This window comes from Capricornis sumatraensis, chromosome 2, assembly GCF_032405125.1.
Source record: "Capricornis sumatraensis isolate serow.1 chromosome 2, serow.2, whole genome shotgun sequence".
NCBI lineage: Eukaryota > Metazoa > Chordata > Mammalia > Artiodactyla > Bovidae > Capricornis > Capricornis sumatraensis.
In genome coordinates this window covers 64657319-64676956 of record NC_091070.1, presented here as the reverse complement: position 1 = coordinate 64676956, position 19638 = coordinate 64657319, and the positions used below count along the sequence as shown (strand labels likewise).

The window sequence follows — 19638 nt, the reverse complement described above, 5'->3', positions numbered from 1 at the left end:
ACTTTGCTGACAAAGGTGTGTATAATCAAAGCTATGGTTTTTCCAGTAGTCATATATGTATGTGAAAGTTGAACTGTAAAGAAGGCTGAGCACTGAAGAATTGATGCATTCGAACTGGTGGTGCTGGAGAAGACTCTTGAGAGTCCCCTGGACAGCCAGGAGATGAAACCAGTCGATCTGAAAGGAAATCAACCTTGAATATTTATTGGAAGGACTGATGCTGAAGCTCCAATACTTTGACCACTGATGCAAAGAGCTGACTCATTGAAAAAGACCTGATACTGGGAAAGATTGTAGGTAGGAAGAGAAGGGTATGAAAGAGGATGAGATGGTTGGATGGCATCACTGATTCAGTGAATATGAATTTGGGCAAACTCTGGGAGATGAAGGACAAGGAAGCCAGGCGTGCTGCAGTCCATGGTGTTGCAGAGTCAGACATGACTGAGCAACTGAACAGCAACAAAGTGAAAGAAGCCAATCTGAAAAGGCTGTATATTATATGATTGCAACTATATGACACTCTGGAAAAGTATGGAGACAATAAAAAGGTCAGTAGTTTCCAGTTCATGGGAGGGAGGGAGGGAAGAATAGGTAAAGTACAGGGGATTTTTTTTAGGGCAGTGAAATTATTCTTTATGATACTGTAGTGGTGGTTACATATTGTTATGTATTTGTAAAAACTCATAGAACTGTACAAAACAAAAAGTGAACCCTAATGTGAACTTTGGACTTTATTTAATAATACTATAGCAGTATTGGCTCATCAGTTACAACAAATGTATCATAGTAATGCAAGATGTTAATAATATGGGAGACTGAGGAGCGAGAGGACAGAGGGCTGAAGGGGTGCATGAGAACTTTGTAATTTCCACTCAGCTTTTCTCTTAACCTAAAACTACTCAAAAAATTGCCTTTTAACTTAGAAAAAGGTGAATAGATTAGGGAGAAAAATATTTGAAATGCATATGGCAGATTAAGGACTGCTGTTTATAATATACTAAGAAGTCTTTCATATTGAAAAGAAAAACAATCCAGTAGAAGAATGGGCAAAGGACATGAATAGACCCTTCTTGGGGAGAGCAAATTTAAATGCTCCTGCCAAAGAATGATGACTTCAAACTCAGTTATTATAGAAACATTAAGATATGAATTTGTATTGTTCAAATGAAGAGCAGTTAAAAAGATTCCTGGTGGGAATATGAAGAAAAGGATTCTCTTATTAATTTTGTCAATAGAAATGTAAGTTATTATAGTCTTTTGGGAAAATAGTCTTAATATTTATGAAAATAAGAAATATTTTAATCCTTTGACCCAGCAGCCCCATTCCTGAAACAGTCTATAAAAATAAAAACATCAGTATATAAACATATATCTTCAAAGATATTTATTGAACCATTATGAGTAGGGATAAAATAATAAAAACAAGTGATTGCCCATTTATAGGAGAGTGATTGACTCAATTTTGGCACATTTACACCATGGAATATATTGCAAATTGTGTTGACTGAGAAAAACAGTGTATAATGACATCCCATTTTTTAAAAAAAAGTAACAAAAACCCATAAATGTGTAAGTGCGTGTGCATTTATGATTATGACCATGGAAAGTATGAACAGTTATCCCAGTTGCTAACATGTTACCCACAGGTGGGAGGTTTATGTATGAGAGAGGAAGAGAGGAAGGGGAAAGACAGGTGGAAAATAAAAGGAAATAAAATATAGCCCAGTTATTTTACATTGTGTTTGTGTAACTGTGGCTGTGCATGTGCATGAAAAAAAGTTATATCTATGGGAAATAACCTATATGTTCATGCTATGTTATGTGATAAAAAGGAAGCTGCAGGTTGACATACATTATTTGTGTATATTTCAATGAAAACAAAAAATGAAGAAGTGTATATCCTAAGATATGTTGATAAAGATATGGAAGGACATACCTGTTGGTTATATCCTTTCTTTCCTCAGTACTTGAAGGGGACTTGTTGGATACTTAAAATGAGTAGGGTTAGAGGTGAGGTAGGGGTGGAAGTTTAGTTTTTTCATGCATTTTTTTTTTTCATTTGGTACAAAAAGTCAGTGTACTTTGTAATTTGAAAGACAGCAAAGAAAAAAAATGTCTCTCTTTAAGGCTTCCAATTCTGGTCATTTAATAATGGCAATGTGGGTGAAATCTGGGAATGAAATAATTCTCTTCATGTGCAAATTAAAAGGTTAATGGGACAAAAAGACTGCAAAAGTGATTAACAAATGGCAGAAGTATTCAGATTTTATTGTTTTTGGCCAGAGGTTAAAACAAAATTTTACTGAGACTTCTATTTAATAGAAATACTGAAAAGGAGAGTTGGTAAAGTTTCTCCCAGTGTGAAGCAAAACAACAGGAAATAAAGAAACCTTGAAGAACAGTTCTAAATTAAAGGGTAATAGCTTAGTGTTCAACAGATAAAATTTGCTTTTCCTGATAATTGTGTTGACAGTTATTTTGCTAGTGGCAAATATCACAGTGGTTAAAGGCAACAGCTTTATTTAGAGGTACTTAACTACCCATGGAACTTCAATTTTCCCATGTGATAGAGAATTTTGATAATAGTAACTGTTGTCATAGATGTATTGTGAAGATTAAATGGATTAAAAATTTAAGGTGCTAAGAAGAAGAGAGCCTAACACAATAATTGTTTTGTGTTACTAGCTGTATGAATCTAAAGCTCTAGTTTTGAATAAAACACTTTTTTCATAAAACTGAAGTATGGTTGATTTTTAATGTTGTGTTAATTACTGCTGTATAGCAAAGTGATTCAGTTGTATATATAATATTCTTTCCATTGTGGTTTATTATAGAATACTGAATATAGTTCTCTGTGCTATATAGTAGGACCTTATTGTTTATCCATTCTATATATAAAAGCTTACATCTGCTAACCTTATGCATCTATTAAGCTGCAAAGCCTGTGTTCTTAACCATTAAACCTTATGTGTAGCTGTTTGGAGGAAAGCAAATCATTCAAAGTCCTTTCCCCAACTGCAGGCCCCATTAAGTTATATATTTTACGTGAATGCTCTCTCTTCAAGTAATAGGCCCCAAACCTTACTTTTCTAACCCACAAGTTTGGAGAGAGGATGTATCAGTAGATCCGCAAACAGTATCAGCTGTACCTCACCGTCTCTGTGTGATGAGAAGTAAAAGTACAACTCTGGGTTATTTGAGGTTTTCCTAAGTAACAGCATTAGTGAAAACATGTGTTTGAATAGTTTCCAGAGTTGTCTAGAATTATTTTCCAGTTTAAAGATGCCTGCTAACAGAGCTAGTTTTTAGATTCTTTTAACTAATTTTTTTTCTCCTCTTTGAAATGACCCTCTTACTTCTCACTCATCAACAATTTCTGTTACCTGTATTTGAAATCAATATTATTTCATCATTTTGAACCCTTTTTCATCCTAAATTGAAGTCACAGTTTTTTTTTGTTAGGAGTCACCTTGGGGCTCAGAGAACATAGTATGTAATAAAGAACTACAGAACTCAGTTCAGTTCAGTCCCTCAATCGTGTCCGACTCTTTGCGACCCCATGAATTGCAGCACGCCAGGCCTCCCCGTCCATCACCAACCCCCGGAGTTCACTCAGACTCACGTCCAACGAGTCGGTGATGCCATCCAGCCATGTCATCCTCTGTCGTCCCCTCCTCCTGCCCCCAATCCCTCCCAGCATCAGAGTCTTTTCCAATGAGTCAACTCTTCACATGAGGTGGCTAAAGTACTGGAGTTTCAGCTTTAACATCATTCCTTCCAAAGAAATCCCAGGATTGATCTCCTTCAGAATGGACTGGTTGGATCTCCTTGCAGTCCAAGGGACTCTCAAGAGTCTTCTCCAACACCACAGTTCAAAGGCATCAATTCTTCGGTGCTCAACTTTCTTCACAGTCCAACTCTCATATCCATACATGACTACTGGAAAAACCATAGTCTTGACTAGATGGACCTTTGTTGGCAAAGTAATGTCTCTGCTTTTGAATATGCTATCTAGGTTGGTCATAACTTTTCTTCCAAGGAGTAAGCGTCTTTTAATTTCATGGCTGCAGTCACCATCTGCAGTGATCTTGGAGCCCCCCAAAATAAAGTCTGACACTGTTTCCACTGTTTCCTCAACTATTTGCCATGAAGTGATGCCATGATCTTAGTTTTCTGAATGATGAGCTTTAAGCCAACTTTTTCACTCTCCACTTTCACTTTCATCAAGAGGCTTTTTAGTTCCTCTTCACTTTCTGCCATAAGGGTGGTGTCATCTACGTATCTGAGGTTATTGATATTTCTCCTGGCAATCTTGAATTCCAGCTTGTACTTCTTCCAGTCCAGGATTTCTCATGATGTACTCTGCATAGAAGTTAAATAAGCAGGGTGGACAATATACAGCCTTGATATACTCCTTTTCCTATTTGGAACCAGTCTGTTGTTCCATGTCCAGTTCTAACTGTTGCTTCCTGACCTGCATATAGGTTTCTTAAGAGGCAGGTCAGGTGGTCTGGTATTCCCATCTCTTTCAGAATTTTCCACAGTTTATTGTGATCCACACAGTCAAAGGCTTTGGCATAGTCAATAAAGCAGAAATAGATGTTTTTCTGGAACTCTCTTGCTTTTTCGATGATCCAGCGGATGTTGGCAGTTTGATCTCTGGTTCCTCTGCCTTTTCTAAAACTACCAAAAAAAAGCAAACAACAACAACAAAAATCTAACAGTGAAAATTTTCTTTAGGAAAATACAGAGCAACCTTTAGTTTTGGACCTTAAATAGTCATCATGAAATCAGAGACATAAATCCAGAGACTTAGTTGATTCTAACCGGTTTTAGGAAGGGTATGTCTGATAAATGTTGCCGTTATCAGGGAATTCCATTCCTTGAGATTTATCTTGTGGATCTTTTTTGAAAATAGAGTTTATTTGTTAAAGCAATTTTAGGTTTACAGAAAAATTGAGCACAGAAATTCCGTATACCTCCTTCCTCCCACCAGGTAGCGCTAGTGGCAAAGCACCTGCCTGCCAGGGCAGGAAACACAAGAGACGCAGGTTCAATCCCTGCGTCAGGAAGATCCCCTGGAGGCGGCATGGCAACCCACTCCAGAATTCCTGGAGAATTCCATGGACAGAGGAGTCTGGCAGGCTACAGTCCATGGGGTCACAAAGACTCAGACACGACTGATTGACTAACACTTTCACTTTTCATACACAATTATAGGATCATATGTAGAGGAGTTTCACTGCCTTAAAAATCCTCTGCATCCCACCTATCATCTGTCCCTCCCTGGACTCCTGGCAACTACTGATTTTTTCTTTAACTGTCTCTATAGTTTTACCTTTTCCAGCATGTCATGTAGCTGGACTCATACAGTGTGTAGCCTTTTCAGATTGGCTTCTTTCACTTAGTAAGGTGCATTTAAGGTGCCTTCATGTTTTTTCATGCCTTAATAGTCCATTTCTTTTTAGTACTGAATAATAGCCCATGTTCTGGACTTACCACAGTTTAGACATTCACCTATTGAAGGACATCTTGGTTACTTCCACGTTTTGACAGTTTTGAAGAAAGCTTCTATAAATATCTGTGTGCATGTTTTTGTGTGTATATAAGTTTTCAGCCTCTTTGGGTAAATACCAGGGAGTGCGATTGCCTCACTGTATGGTAAGAGTAATATGTTTAGTCTTGTTTAAGAAAAAAAAAAAAACTGGTGTAATGTCTTCCAAAGTGGCTGTACCATTCTGCATTCCCATCATCAATGAATGAGTGTTCCTATTGCTTCATCTCCTTGTAAGCATTTGGTGTTGTCAGTGTGTTAGATTTTGGCCATTCGTATAGGTGTATGGTGGTATCTCCTTGTTTTCATTTGCAATGGTAATGACATGATATGAACACCAAAAATTCTGGTTCCTGGATTCAGTTGCCCCTGTGAAATACGTTTCGGCTTGAGCTTCAGGTATTGTGAATCCCAATTCAACAGCATCCAGTGGTCTGTCCCCAATCTAGTGAATGCTTAAAAAGACTGGAAGTTCTGTGTCACATGAAATTAATTTGCCTATCAAATGTGTTCTTGTGCTTATATTCCAGAAAAAAAAGTTACATTGCCCGTCTCTCCTCCTGAACTGGATCTTCTAGATCATTAGATTCTAATCCTCTAAATTAGATTGCCCTTTGGTGATTTATTTTAGCCTTCAAACTGTTTTTGGTATTCATATTGAGCTGTTCCCATATGCTTCATTATAATAACCACGGTGAGAGTGAACCACGATGTCATCTGGTTCTGTTGTGCTCTGTTTAAGAATTTATGATGAGCTAAGCCTCACGGTTCGTAAAGAATGGAATCTTAACAGTTTCCCCCAATTCCACGTTTGGAGCCTACCAGTTTTGCTTGTTCACACCTTTTACTGTTGAGTGGAAATGGCATCTTCAAAACTGTTTTTCATAAAACCTCCAGGTGATTATTTGAATTTGGATAAAGACATGGGCAAAGTAGCATTCTCCTGTCTTCTTTCACAATCCACTGAGCTCATTCTGCCCTGCTGTGTGAGCGGTGAGAAATAAATAACACTAGATGTGGCCTTGCTCTGTCTGCACCTCTGTTCCCACTTTCTGCTGGAGGTTGAGTTTTGTGAATGTTTCCACCTAGTAAATGGATGGCTGCCAACTCAAATGTTCTGATCAAGAGAAATGATTCCTCTGTCTTCAGTCCCTGAGAATTTAACCCAGACAGATGTCAGGAGGCACAGAGAATTCTGCCCAATTTTCAGCTTTGCAAATATAGAACTGAATGCATGGAGAATACAGAGCTGGGAAGGAGATTGGGAAAGGTGGTGGGAATGGTATAACGTCTATATCTTTCACCTCTACTTGGGTTATTATGGCCCTATGCCTGAATATTAGAAGCACTAAAAAACAAAATGCAAATAGTTCACTGATCAGGAAGCATGACTGCAGCTGCTGAAACAGAATAGTGTAGTGTAATCTTAGGTCAGCAACTCCTATCTTCGTGCTCATGGTCCCTAGTTACATGTGTTATCTCACTTAATCTTCACAACAAACCTGTGATATAGACACAAAATATCCAATTTACCAGGAAAAAAAAAGTTTAAAGCTTAAATTGTTCAAGATCACACAGCTATTATTAACCATAAAAACCATGTTCCAATTTGGAACTGTATCAAGAGATTCATAGAATTTAAGGGAAAGTAGAAAAATGGGCTGCAAACCATGGGGCCTTGAGTTGCAGGGAGGCCAGGTAAAGCCATATCACAGAATAGTCTAGTTTGAGTACTGTGCTTGGTACTTCAGATGCATTACTGTTGGACTCACGATGCCAACAAGGAGACTTGATTAACTCTTTCTTTGCTTTTGTGTCATTCTTTGAAATTTTAAGTTTTGCGAGCCTCATTTCACGTGTTCACATTCTATCCTCCAGGAGATGGAGAGAATTATCTGGCCTATTTGACTCCTGTTGGGAGGGTTGGGCCCTGCTTCCCATGAAAACTGAAACAGTTTCCTCCCAGATCAGAAGAGTATTTGGATGCTGAGCAGCAGCAGTGCAAAGGGTAAATGCCCATCATACCAGCTATGTATGCAGATGTCATGTGGCATTCTGCTGAGGACTGGTTCAATGGAAAGTTATGCCTTCCCCATAAGCAAGGCTGTTTTGTCCTGAGCCTGGGGTCTGCCTACTACATAAAGTATTGGGGTTTTCCTGGGAGAGCCTCTAGTTGTTTCTGATTCACTAAAACTACAGAAATGAGTGAGAGCAGAAGCAGTCAGCTGTTAGGATCAGTCTGAAGAGGTAGGATGTAGAAAAGGGTCCCACAGGGAAAACCCTCCCTAATTTCTGGGCTTAACTGACCCTCACTGCAGTGTCTTGAGACCCTGAATTTGTGTGATACGTTCCTGGGCAAAATTTCATTGTACTTTTACCTGATTAACCATATTAAAGTTTTTTTTTTTTTGTAATGGGAAGGAAAAAGAATTCATGTACATGGTTTTCCTTCACTAATTTGCTTGCATGTCTTTGCCCTTCTCCTGGACTCTTTTCCCCTAAAGATTAGGGACCATATCAGTTTTGCATCTTAAATATCTAGCCTTGTGCCCAGCATACAATAAGCACTTTTAAAAATAATTGACTTACTGAACAAATGAATTTTCCTTAGCAGTCTTTTTTCTTGAAACTGAATTGATTCTCATAAAACTGGGGAATTTATAGTCATGGATGTTGAAACATTTCATAATATAAAAGGCTGCTTTGGAAGGTAGGACCAGAGTGACATGCACTCTGTTTTTATTGTTACAGGTGTTCCAGGACTTGGGGACTGAAGTACTGTCTGGAGCTGCCAAAGGCTACAACATATGCCTTTTTGCCTATGGGCAGACAGGCTCTGGGAAGACGTACACCATGCTGGGCACCCCTGTGAGTGTTGAGATGTGATGTCTTCTTAAAGCCACATCAAACCTGAATGTTGCATTGTCCTTGCCACTGAGAGAGGATGTGAGTTTCATAGTCAGTTGGCTTCAGTCAGATTTAAAGGGTTCTGTTTTCTGTTAAGAATACATTTCTTAGCAACTTAATTGACAGGTAAACTTTGAATAATTAGCTCCTCTTTATTACACCCTGAAGAACCTTAGAATTTTACAACTTTCTTTGATGAAACAGACGTTGTCAGTCCTTCTGAATTTCTCATATTTCTCAGATCATTTCAAGTTGATCACTTGTAGGTTTTTAACGCCTCTGGTGTAGACAAGTCCCAGACTGCCCTAAGTGCTGGCTAAGGCCATGTGAATATGGGGCTGTGTGTGTGTTAAATCTGAGTGTTAGAAAGAAGTGGGAGAACCAACCACTGGGATGGGAACTTTCAAAAGTGTGTAGGATTTATGAGAGCCTTCTTTTATCATGGAAAATTAGGAAGATAGAGTTCCTTCAGAATACTTCTTTGTTTTAGGCTTAGAAGAACCCTGGTGAGATGAATTGGTGGGGCAGGTGATAAATAACACCACTTAAGGACATTTTTCTAGGATATTATTCCTCCTTAAAGATTGTCCCTGATGCCATGGGCCCAGATCATTGCTTAACTAATCTTCAGTGTGATGTCTTGAGACCTTAAAGGTTCATGTTTGGTGTGATTTCATATATTTTAAATTAAAAGAAGAAAAGACTCAATAATCCAGGGGTATAAAGCCATTAACCGGAGTACAAGTTAGCACTGAATCCAATATGAAGAAATAAGCCACTTCTCTCTAAATGTGTGTTTTGAACATGCATGTACTTTGGTTCTCCTGTGTATGGGGGGATAGGAGATAGGGTTCTGGGAGGCACCACTGTGGTAAAGTGGGCTTATCCCACTTTACCGCAAGAGGGATGTCACCTCTTCGGCATAAAAGCAGGTACCTGGGTTTGTTAGCTTCTCTTCTCTTCCTTCTTATGGTGGTGATATGCCCTTCATCTGATACTTTGCACCTGTTTGTTTCTGAGATCACTGGCAAATAGAGTCTTCCACATACCCTTGGGGATACTGCCTGAAGTGAAGAGGCAAGAGCGAGAACACTATCCTTGCTGAGCGTGGGTCCTGGGTGTTGGGGGAGAGCATCAGCATGAGTGGACAGTAATGCTTTCTTCTCTTCTCCAGGCCTCTGTTGGGCTGACACCACGGATATGTGAGGTATAGACTCTCTTTTGACTGGATCCTCTCAAAGTAGGTCTTCCTTGTACATCCCCTTCAGTGAAACTACAACCCTTTGGTTTATGCAGGGTCTCTTCATCAGGGAGGAAAATTGTGCCCCACTGCCTGCCTCCTGTAGTATAAAAGTAAGGTAAGAACCTGCTGGGCTCTGCAGCCTGAAGTGTTTCTATGTCCACTCCAGAGCTGTCCTCTCTGCTCCCAGAGTTACCCAGAGGAATGGGGAAAAGTCACAGCAGAAATACTGTACAGTGCTTGTCACATGAGTGTGCAGGCGTGTTGTAGGAAACTTAGTTTCTACCCTCAGGCTTAACACATTAGTGTCTCCTGTGGATCCGCTTCTGTTGGCTGGCTGGTTTCCCTTCCTTAATTTTCTGTTCAGTTTCATACTAGCTTCTGGAATTTCTCTTCCAGCCCCTTCCTGGGTTGTTCTCCAGGTTAGTAGTTCCCAAGCTCTTGTGTGGTGGGTGTGGGCGCATGCATAGTCAGATCCGACTCTGTGACCCCATGGACTATAGCCTGCCAGGCTCCTCTGTCCATGGATTGTCCAGGCAAGAATACTGGAAACTCTAGTACCCAGACTAGTGCTGGCTACCTCCAGTGTGACGTTACCAATTGCCATTCATTTTCTGTATTCTTTTTTTTGGTGTTTAATGTCCTTGTTTAAAAACATGAGACATAATTCACATACCATAAAATTCACACTTTTAACGTATATAGTTCAGTGACTTTTTTTTTTTAGTATTTACAAGACTGTTTAACCATCATCACTATTTAATTCCATAACATTTTCATTGCTATAAAAAGAATAAATGTCCTTTTTAAAAATTAAATGGTTGTGAACATTATTTTTACATTTTTAAATTTGTAAAGTAAAATTTTGCAGTATATATTAAGTGTTTTATTGTCCATGAAATCTGGGAACCACTATTCTAAGAGCTATCTGGGGGTTCCTATGTTTGAATTTGAAATGATTAAGAAGGGAAAATTTATAAGGAGTGTATGCAGAGAGCAGCTTTGAGCTGGAGCCTTTTTTCTGATTGCTGGCTCCACAGGCAAGTATCCATGGTCCAATGAGGAAAACCTTTCTGTGAGAAGTGTGCTTTCTTATTTAACAAAATATTTACTGATTTTAATTAAGAATTGTAGCTGTTTTATTATTTTAAAAAGTATAAAATGCCAGTAGATACCAATAAGACATAGCATGTCTTAAACGGAATCCCAGTGTATAAGATAGGTAAAAGGAGAATTGTGCAACTTAAATCAGAAGTGGGAAGCAGAACCCTTCTCAGTTAGCTTCCCTTATTGCTCAGCAGTGGTCCTTGAGATGGCTTCTATGAATAATAGAGCTCAAAGATCAAATTTGCAAACCACTTCAAGAAACATGCTTGTAAGACTGTATGCACCAGGGAACTGATAAAGGCACAGGCTGATGGCAGCCTAAACCCATCCTCAGATAGCCTCTTGAAAGCTAAACTTGAATCAGCACTCATAATGTAAACCTGAGACCGGGGTAATGGCAGCCAGCGCTAAAAACCCTGTGTACCCATGTAGAAGAGACTCAAGGGGGAAGCCTGAAGTGACCAATGTCTCAAGAGGATCAGAGATACTCTGAACAAGAACTAGGACCTTCTGATTCTTGGCTTAGTGTTTTCCCACGTCTTTTCAAAATCTAATTTTATGCCTTCTTCTCTGTGTCTCTAGCTTCCTGGAAATCTATAATGAACGGGTGCGGGATCTGCTAAAGCAGTCTGATCAAAAAAAGACCTATAATCTGCGGGTCAGGGAGCACCCAGAGATGGGGCCCTATGTACAAGGTGAGCCACTATGGTCCTGGAAGTCAGAGACCAAACCAAAACCTGGGAAGCTCTCCTGATGGTCACTGATTCATTCAACAGACTTGTAGTGAATACTTATTGTGTGCCAGCTACTGGTATGAGATGCCCAGTAGGTACCAATAAATAGAAAAGACAGGCAAGCTGACACTGTTGTGGGGCATAATGTCAGCTGACAAGCACTAATCACAGTTGTGATAAAGGCTAATAAAAAAATAGATACAGTGATGAAAAAGAGCATCTTCGTGGGGTGGTCAGGAAAAGCTTCCTTGAGGAGGGTGGTAACATTTTAAGCTGGACCTGGAGGGGCACAGGAGCCAGTCATGTGAAAAATAGCATGGCAAGGGGAAGAGTGTTTCAGGTGAAGGGAATGGCATGGGCCAGAGCCCTGCGTGAAGGGGTTGGCTTGGTGATTTCAAGGAGCTGGTGTGTCTAGAGCATGGTGTGCGAGAGGTAAGTGGCATGGCATAGCGTTGGGTCTGTGGTGCCTGGTCCGGTGGGCCTGGAACGGATTCCTAGGTCAGCCAGACTGTTTTTGGGGTACTTCCTGTTCCAGAGATGGTGAGAGTCAAAGGTCGTGGGGAGATACCAGACATGGAGCAGGGTCTACACTGCTTTCTCATCAGACATTGGTATTTGATGTTTGCTTCCATCTGTCTTCTTCCATTAGACTAGGTCTTGCTGTTGGGTGCTTTTGTCAGGGAAGCTTTCACTCTCTTGGGCCAATCATAATAAATAACATGAATTTTATGTTCCTCTTTTCTCCACAATATGCTATTAATATCCCCACAGGCAGAGGGACAGGAAAGATCAAGAGCTGGTCTCTTCTCTGATTAGAGCATGGCCAATGGATGACTCAGTAGGTGTGCCAGTCACAAATTCTGCTGCTTGAGTCTTTCCCCAAATGTTTCATCCTAATTGGTAGCTGGAAACAGTGGTTAAAAAATACCACTTACTTTGCCGGGAACCAGTTGGAGTTTCCTCTGTAAACCTCTGTGTATACACATTTCTCTGAAAAGCAATACTTGGAAGGCAGACCAGGAGTGGTTGTAGTAGTGCCACAGTTTCTCATCTTTTTGTTTATTTTTATCTTAATGTGTTTTTATGTGTAAATGTGGGAGTAGATAGTAACTAGAGGAGACCTCAGATGTAGTTCTAATGTCTTCACTGCACAGAAATGATATGAAGTCTGGAAGAAGTTAAGGGACGTTCCCAAAATTCCACAGCTACGTGGGGCAGGGTTGGAACTGGGAACCTTGTCTAGGACTGGAAGAGAAGAATGGGACAGAATCCTGTACATGGATCATAGGAAACCTACGAACATAGGTTCCTGATTGGCATAGTACCTGAAACCCTGAGAATTCATGCAAGGTGGTGCAACTTGGATCATACACCCAAGGTCGGTGACAGGATCAGGACTTAAATCTAATGGCTGTTTGGATGAAGTGAATGCTGTTGGCTCTTTGTTCATGGAGTGAACCCTTGTGGGGAGGGAGGAGGCTTGGTGCTCGGTAGGAAATATTTCTAAACAAGCAAAAAGTCTCTTAGGTCCTTTGGATTACATGTTTCTTAAAGGCAGTATGAACTTTTTCGATCATTACAAATATAGGTGGACATTTCTCTTATTTCTTAGTGAAGGAGCCATGAGCTCAAATAGTATAGAACCAGCCTTGGAAAACAAGACCCTGAATAGTCACACTTAACAATGTTATTTCCATTACTACCCTCTGATGCATTATAGCAAAGTTTTTATTTTTTTTTAATGTTTGCTTTCTTTATTCATTTATTTTCATTGTCTGCCTGTCTGTCTGTATTTCTCCATCTTTGGGCTCATACATTCTGTGAACATGATTCCAATGCCGAAAGTGATTTATGCTTTGAAACCAATCTATAGGAATTTATTAAGTACCTGCTAGATGCCTATTCTATTCAGGGTGCCATGGGAAATATGAAAATACAAGGACTTTTAATTTTAATGTAAAGAATTTGTAGTTCTAGTTCAGAACCATAAGCTGGAACTTGATAGCTGCCTAAATCCAAGGAAAGATAAGGAGTAATCTCTTATTTTTCATTAAAAAGTCCATTAATTAGATGACAGGTTAAGTTGAAATCTGAAATGTACAGAGCCCTGTCCAAAGGATACATAAGAGCCCAGTGGTTACTGGGTCTAAAGGGATAATAAGTGAGGCAAAGACAGTATCATATTTTTGCTTTGGCCTTTATCTTAATATACAGAGATGGGTACAAAGCAGGAGGTTGTTGGAAATGAATAGTTGGGACTCTGAAAAAAATTGTTTGTATTTTCTTTGTATTCAGTCTGCACATAACAGGAGTATTCTTGTTTTTGTTTTTTTAATTCTTACACCTTTTTATTCCTTGTCTTTCTACACCAACTAGAACCCTATTAAAATGGTAACAATATTTAGTTTTGTCCCCAGGGTAAAACTTCAGCATTTTACTATGATGTTTGCAATAGCATGCATGTGTCCTCAGTCATTTCTAACTCTTTGCATCCCCATGGACTGTAGCCCACCAGGCTCCTCTATCCATGGGATTTCCCAGGCAGGAATATTGTAGTGGGTTGCCATTTCCTTCTCCAGGGGATCTTCCTGACCCAGGGATTGAACCTGCGTTCTCGTGCATCTCCTGCATTGGCAGGCAGATTCTTTACCACTGTGCCACTTGGGAAGGCCATTTTCAATACCATGTGTTGTTAATAGATACTCTTATCATACACTTCTCAGACTGTCTAGGGGGAAGGACCAGTTTTTGTGTTTTTTTTTTTTTTTAAATTCCTATCCATGGCTAACCAATACTTTGATAAAATGAAGATGAATTACTAGAAAAGTAAAAGACATATTAATTATAAGCCCAATTCTTCTTTATTTGATTTAAAAGATATACAGTCTGTCATATTGTTGTAAAGGTTTCAAATGCTTTCAATTTCTGTACCTATCTCATCACATGTCAATAACAGTTTGAGAGCTGACTCCAGTCTCTGCAGCCACTTTGAGAAGCATTACCTTAGCAGGTTAAGGGAATTCTCTCTTTATCTTATTTTCTAAAAGTTTTTATTTTTTAATTTTGAAGCAAACTTTTGAAAAAGTTGCTAGCATAAAGAACTTTTTTACTTGAACCATATGAGAGTAAATTGCCAACCTAATGACCCATATACCCTGATTATTTTAGGGTATTTTTATTTCAAACAAGAAGTACTCCTGTGTAGTAACAACAAGAAATCCACATCAGGAAATTAACTTTGATGCATTACTACCATCTGATCCTTAACACCCATTTACATTTCACAAATTGTCCCAGTGATTGTCCCTTTGAATCCAGAGTTGCCTTTGGTTAGTGTCTCTCTCTAGTGTTCTCCAGCTGGAAAGGTTCCTTGGTCTCACTTGACTTCATGAACTTGACACCATTAAGTGGTGCATAATTTTGATATGTCCATTATTCATTATTTTTAATTTCCTCAGCTAAGGTCATATCTGCCAGGCCTCTTTACTCTGAAATTGCTGTTTTCCTTTTGTAGTCAATAAGTGTTTATTGGTTGTGGAACTGTAAAGTTGTGTGTGTCTTATCCTCATCTAACTTTCAGTTCATTTATTAACTTATTTATGTTGGCATAGACTCATGTTTCCTATTGTATTAAATGAGCCACCTTCTGTTACTATTATTTTTTATTTTGATGCTCCGATTATCCCAGATTTAGCCAATGGAATCCCCTTCAAGTGTGTTCATATGACTTTGACATATCACCATCATTCTTTGAGCACTTCCTTGCTTTCTGACAGGAGGTATTCCAGGCTCATCTACTTTCCCTGCCTCAGTCTTTGAACCAGCCATTTCTCCTAGGATCCCTGGTTCTTTTTTTTTTTTTTTGGAAGTATAGTTGATTTGCAATATTGTGTTAATTTCTGCTATACAGATAGGCATTACTTCTAGCATTATTCTAACATTGCTTTTATCCCACTCTCTCCTGTGGAATTCCAATTACAGGTTTATTAGACCTATTCTGTATATATTTTATGATTCTTACCCTTTCTTCTCTATTTTGCATCTTTTGGCTCTCTATGCTTTATTTTGGTTATATGATTTTGACATATGTTTCACCTGTATCTAACCTGCTGTTAGTTAAACTTACACATTGAGTTCTTATTTTCACTTATAGTAGTTTTCACTTCCTAAATCTACATTTGATCTTTTTGTTATAGTTTCCAGTTTTCTCTGAAATTTTATAATCTTGTTTTTAGTCCCTTAAAAATAGTAAGCAGAATTACTTTAAACTTACTATAATTCCAGGATCTGGATCTGTTTTAGGTCTCTTTAGATAGTCTGTGTAATTTTTGCTGATTTTCACTTATGTTGTCAGATCTACTTATGTGCTGGTGTGTTACAGTTTTGTGCCAGACAATATTTGCTAAATTGCTTGTGGAAATAATTGAGAGGCCAGAACAATAATATTTCCTGGTGGAGAAGACTCGTGTTTACCTGTGCCAGGTTCCTGCACAAACATGCTAGGAATCCAGAATCAGCTCAGTCCAGGTGAAGTACTAAGAATGTCCAAAGTTGAGCTGAGGTCCCTTCAGAAAATATTTACTTCTAATTCAAACTTATTCCTGTGTTTTAGCCCTTTAAGTTTCCAACTCAGAGAGGTGGGGTGCCACAGGGCCCACCTGGGCCCTGGACTGTAGTCTGTGACTCTCTGTATCTGTGAGGTTGTCAAGAGAACTGCTGTCAGCCACTTCTCAAGATATGGGAAATGCTCTCAGAGGGATAATGTCTGCAAATGCTGGCCTGATGTCTCTGGGCTTCCATCCTTCCCCAATATATGGCCTGAAAAAATGTCTCTATCTGGTCATCCCTCTGTGCCCTCACATTGATGTCGTTTATATTCTGTCCAACTGTTTCTAACAGTCTTTGGCAGAAGTGTTGGTTTATATTATCTAATTTGCCATTACTGAAAATGGAAGGTCTCTATCTTTGATTAAATTTTTAAAATTCTTTTTCTTATAGAGAATTTTGAACATTTTGAACAAAAATAGACTAGTGTAATGAACCCCATGTTCACAATAACCCATAACCCAATGAAGTGAAGTGAAATTGCTCAGTCGTGTCCGACTCTTCGCGACCCCATGAACGGTAGCCTGCACCAGGCTCCTCTGTCCATGGGATTTTCTAGGCAAGAGTACTGGAGTGGGTTGCCATTTCTGCCTTATCTACATTCCTGTCCACAGTCTATATTATTTTGAGGCAAATTCCAGATATCAATTCATGTATAAATATTTTAATATGTAGCCCTAAGAGATAAGAAAATTTTTTTAAAGAAATTGTACTCACAAAATTATTATCACATCTAAATAATAGTAATAATTCCTTAAGATAAAAAAATCCAGTCAATGTTCAAGTTAACTGTGTTAAATTTTAGTGTAATTGTATTCAGCTATGAGCCTGTGAAGATACTTTGGTTCCTGAATCTCTAATAAAGAGATCCTCCAGCACAGTTGTGAAGGCCTTTTTTGACTTGGTGGGTAACCAGCCATAAAGATTTACTTCTGTGCCCTTAAGCGCCTCCTTACCTTTTATCTAAAGCTGCCCAGTCTCCAGTGGCTAAATTCAAGTCTCGCTTCTTCCATGGAGCTTCCCTGACTTTTCCTCTGACTTTCTCAGCATTTATTATCTTACTCCTCCTGTGGCACTTGGCCACATTATCTTGTATGATTTCTCATGACTGTAAACTGTGGGAGGATAAGGACACGTGTACTGTGTTTTGTATGTCAAATTGAGTCCACCATTTTGTGGGGCATTTAGGCCCTATCTACCTCAGAAATTTGATGAGGGCCAAATGAAGTAATTCATGAGAACTTTTCTTATAACTTAAATATAGCACAATTCTAAGGATTTTTTAAAACTTTTAATTTTGTATTGGGGTATAGCTGATAACCCACAATGTTGTGATAGTTTCAGGTGAGTAGCGAAGAGACTCAGCCATACATGTATCCATTCTCCCCCAAACTCCCCTCCCATCCACATAACAGTGAGCAGAGTTCCATGTGCTATACAGTAGGCCCATGTTGGTTATCCATTTTAAGTATAGCTATGAGTACATGTCCCTTCCAAACTCCCTAACTTTCCCTTTCCCTTATCATTCCCTCTGGCAACCATAGGTCCGTTCCCAAAGTCCATGAGTCTGTTTGTAAGGAATTATTATTATTCTTTTTGTTGTTAGCATAACCACTATATGAATTCTAGACTATAATCTCTGGGAGCATAGAGACTGATGTTTCCAGAGAGACTGTCACAGTGCCTGACAGTAAGCTTCCAGTAAATATTTGTTGATTTAATCCATTATCTGAATGAATTAAGTTGTTCCTCAATTCTTGTCTGCCAACTAATATGAAATAGGATAATAAATTTAATTACTTACAAGAAAAGGTTAAACTTTGCCAAAAAATTTTATTTAATTTCTTTTTTCCTCCTCACAAATCTGATAGGTTTATCTCAACACGTAGTTACCAACTATAAGCAAGTAATTCAACTCTTGGAGGAGGGAATAGCAAACAGGTAACAGGTTTGTTTGTCCCTGTCATTCTTTCAGTCTCATTCTTCTTTCCTGTGTTCTCACTGCCCTTTTACAGTATAGATTCTCTCTGCAGCTCCCCACATTCACAATCAGGAGGCCTTTGTCAGAACAAAAATGTACCCAGGGTAGGGGGACATGGCTTAGTGCTCTTCTCACTGGTGGTGAAGCTGGAGTTTGTCCTGGATATAGTAATATTAGGTAGTAAGCCCAGAGAATTACCCTATAATACACAATTTCTGCTGTTTTTATCAAAGAAATGATTCTTGCCTGCATTGTCCTCTCCTTGATAGAGATGATATAGTACAATATAGTTAAAAATTTTTCAGAAAACCATTTTTTCTTCCAGAAAAGTTTTGCATACTGTAATTATTATTGAGTCACTAAGTCGTGTCCAACTCTTTTGCAGCCCCATGTCTCCTCTGTCCATGGGATTTCTCAGGCAAGAATACTGGAGTGGGTTGCCATTTCCTTCTCCAGAGGATCTTCCCGACCCATGTCTCTTGCATGTCCTGCATTGGCAGGTGGATTCTTTACCACTGTGCCATCTGGGAAGCTTGTAAAGTTTACTCAAAAAGACTGTTTAGAATCAGCTATGAAATACTAGGTGCTGTAGACTCTCCTAAAAGCTATTGTAAATTATAATAATACTCTATATTTTTAGTTACTATGGAATACCCACAATGTTATTAATATATGCCCCCTCAAATAGCCTTTTTCACCTGAAAAAAAATACTGAGGAAATTGGAGTCTTCTATGTCCCCTGTTAATAACATGTCTGAGTTAATTGAACATAAAGGAAAAGATTTAAATTTAAAGTTCTGTTCCTTGGTTTTCATAGAACTATCCTGGAAGCACTTACTTCCTATCTTCAGGGTACCCTGAGTTCCTTGATTGTTAAGTGTCAGGCTTCACCTTGTCCTTTTTATCCTTCAATTGACCAGCCTCTAGATTTTAACTCTTCAGTTCAGCAACTTCTGTGAGAACAGAAGTCAACTCATTGACTTGAAGCCATATTGACTGACTTAGATTTAGATAAAGAGAGGACTCTTCAGAGTTGAAAGGTCAGCATTGAAGTGAATCTCTCAGGGAGACTGTGCATTCTTCACCTGGCTTAAGTGTGATGTTCATGTAATTCAAGATCTCAGTTTTAAAGCCCTTTCTAGCACCATGAGATTAATATTCTTAATACTGACTTACTTTCACTGTCTTTGAGTCTTCTTTTCCAACAAGTTCTCCATATCTACTTGTCTAATTTAAATGGGTCTGTTTTAGGGATATTCTTCCAGGTTGATGACTCTCTAGTATCACACCTTTCCATTCTGATTTTTAACTTCTATTGCTTAAAATAAGTTCTAATTGTGGTTTAGTATGAAGTTATACTCACTGTTGTTCTCAGATATCAGTACCTGGAACACTGCTTCTGCTCTCTTGGGACCATTCTCCTAACTATAAAAGACTAAATACTGGTGTTTTGTGATCCTCACTTTTGAACCTCAGCACTAACATTTTTTCTTGTGTTCCCCATGGATCC

General features: G+C 38.8%; 1 protein-coding gene across 1 annotated transcript in view; it reads left to right on the top strand.

Annotated features, from left to right (window-relative positions):
- The window catches only part of STARD9 (StAR related lipid transfer domain containing 9), a 114873-nt gene that overhangs the window by 47924 nt on the left and 47311 nt on the right, over positions 1-19638 (top strand). Inside the window, 5 exon segments of the mRNA XM_068992648.1 lie at positions 8306-8422; positions 9636-9668; positions 9758-9819; positions 11391-11503; positions 18019-18088. Coding sequence (XP_068848749.1) covers positions 8306-8422; positions 9636-9668; positions 9758-9819; positions 11391-11503; positions 18019-18088 — 395 coding nt within the window.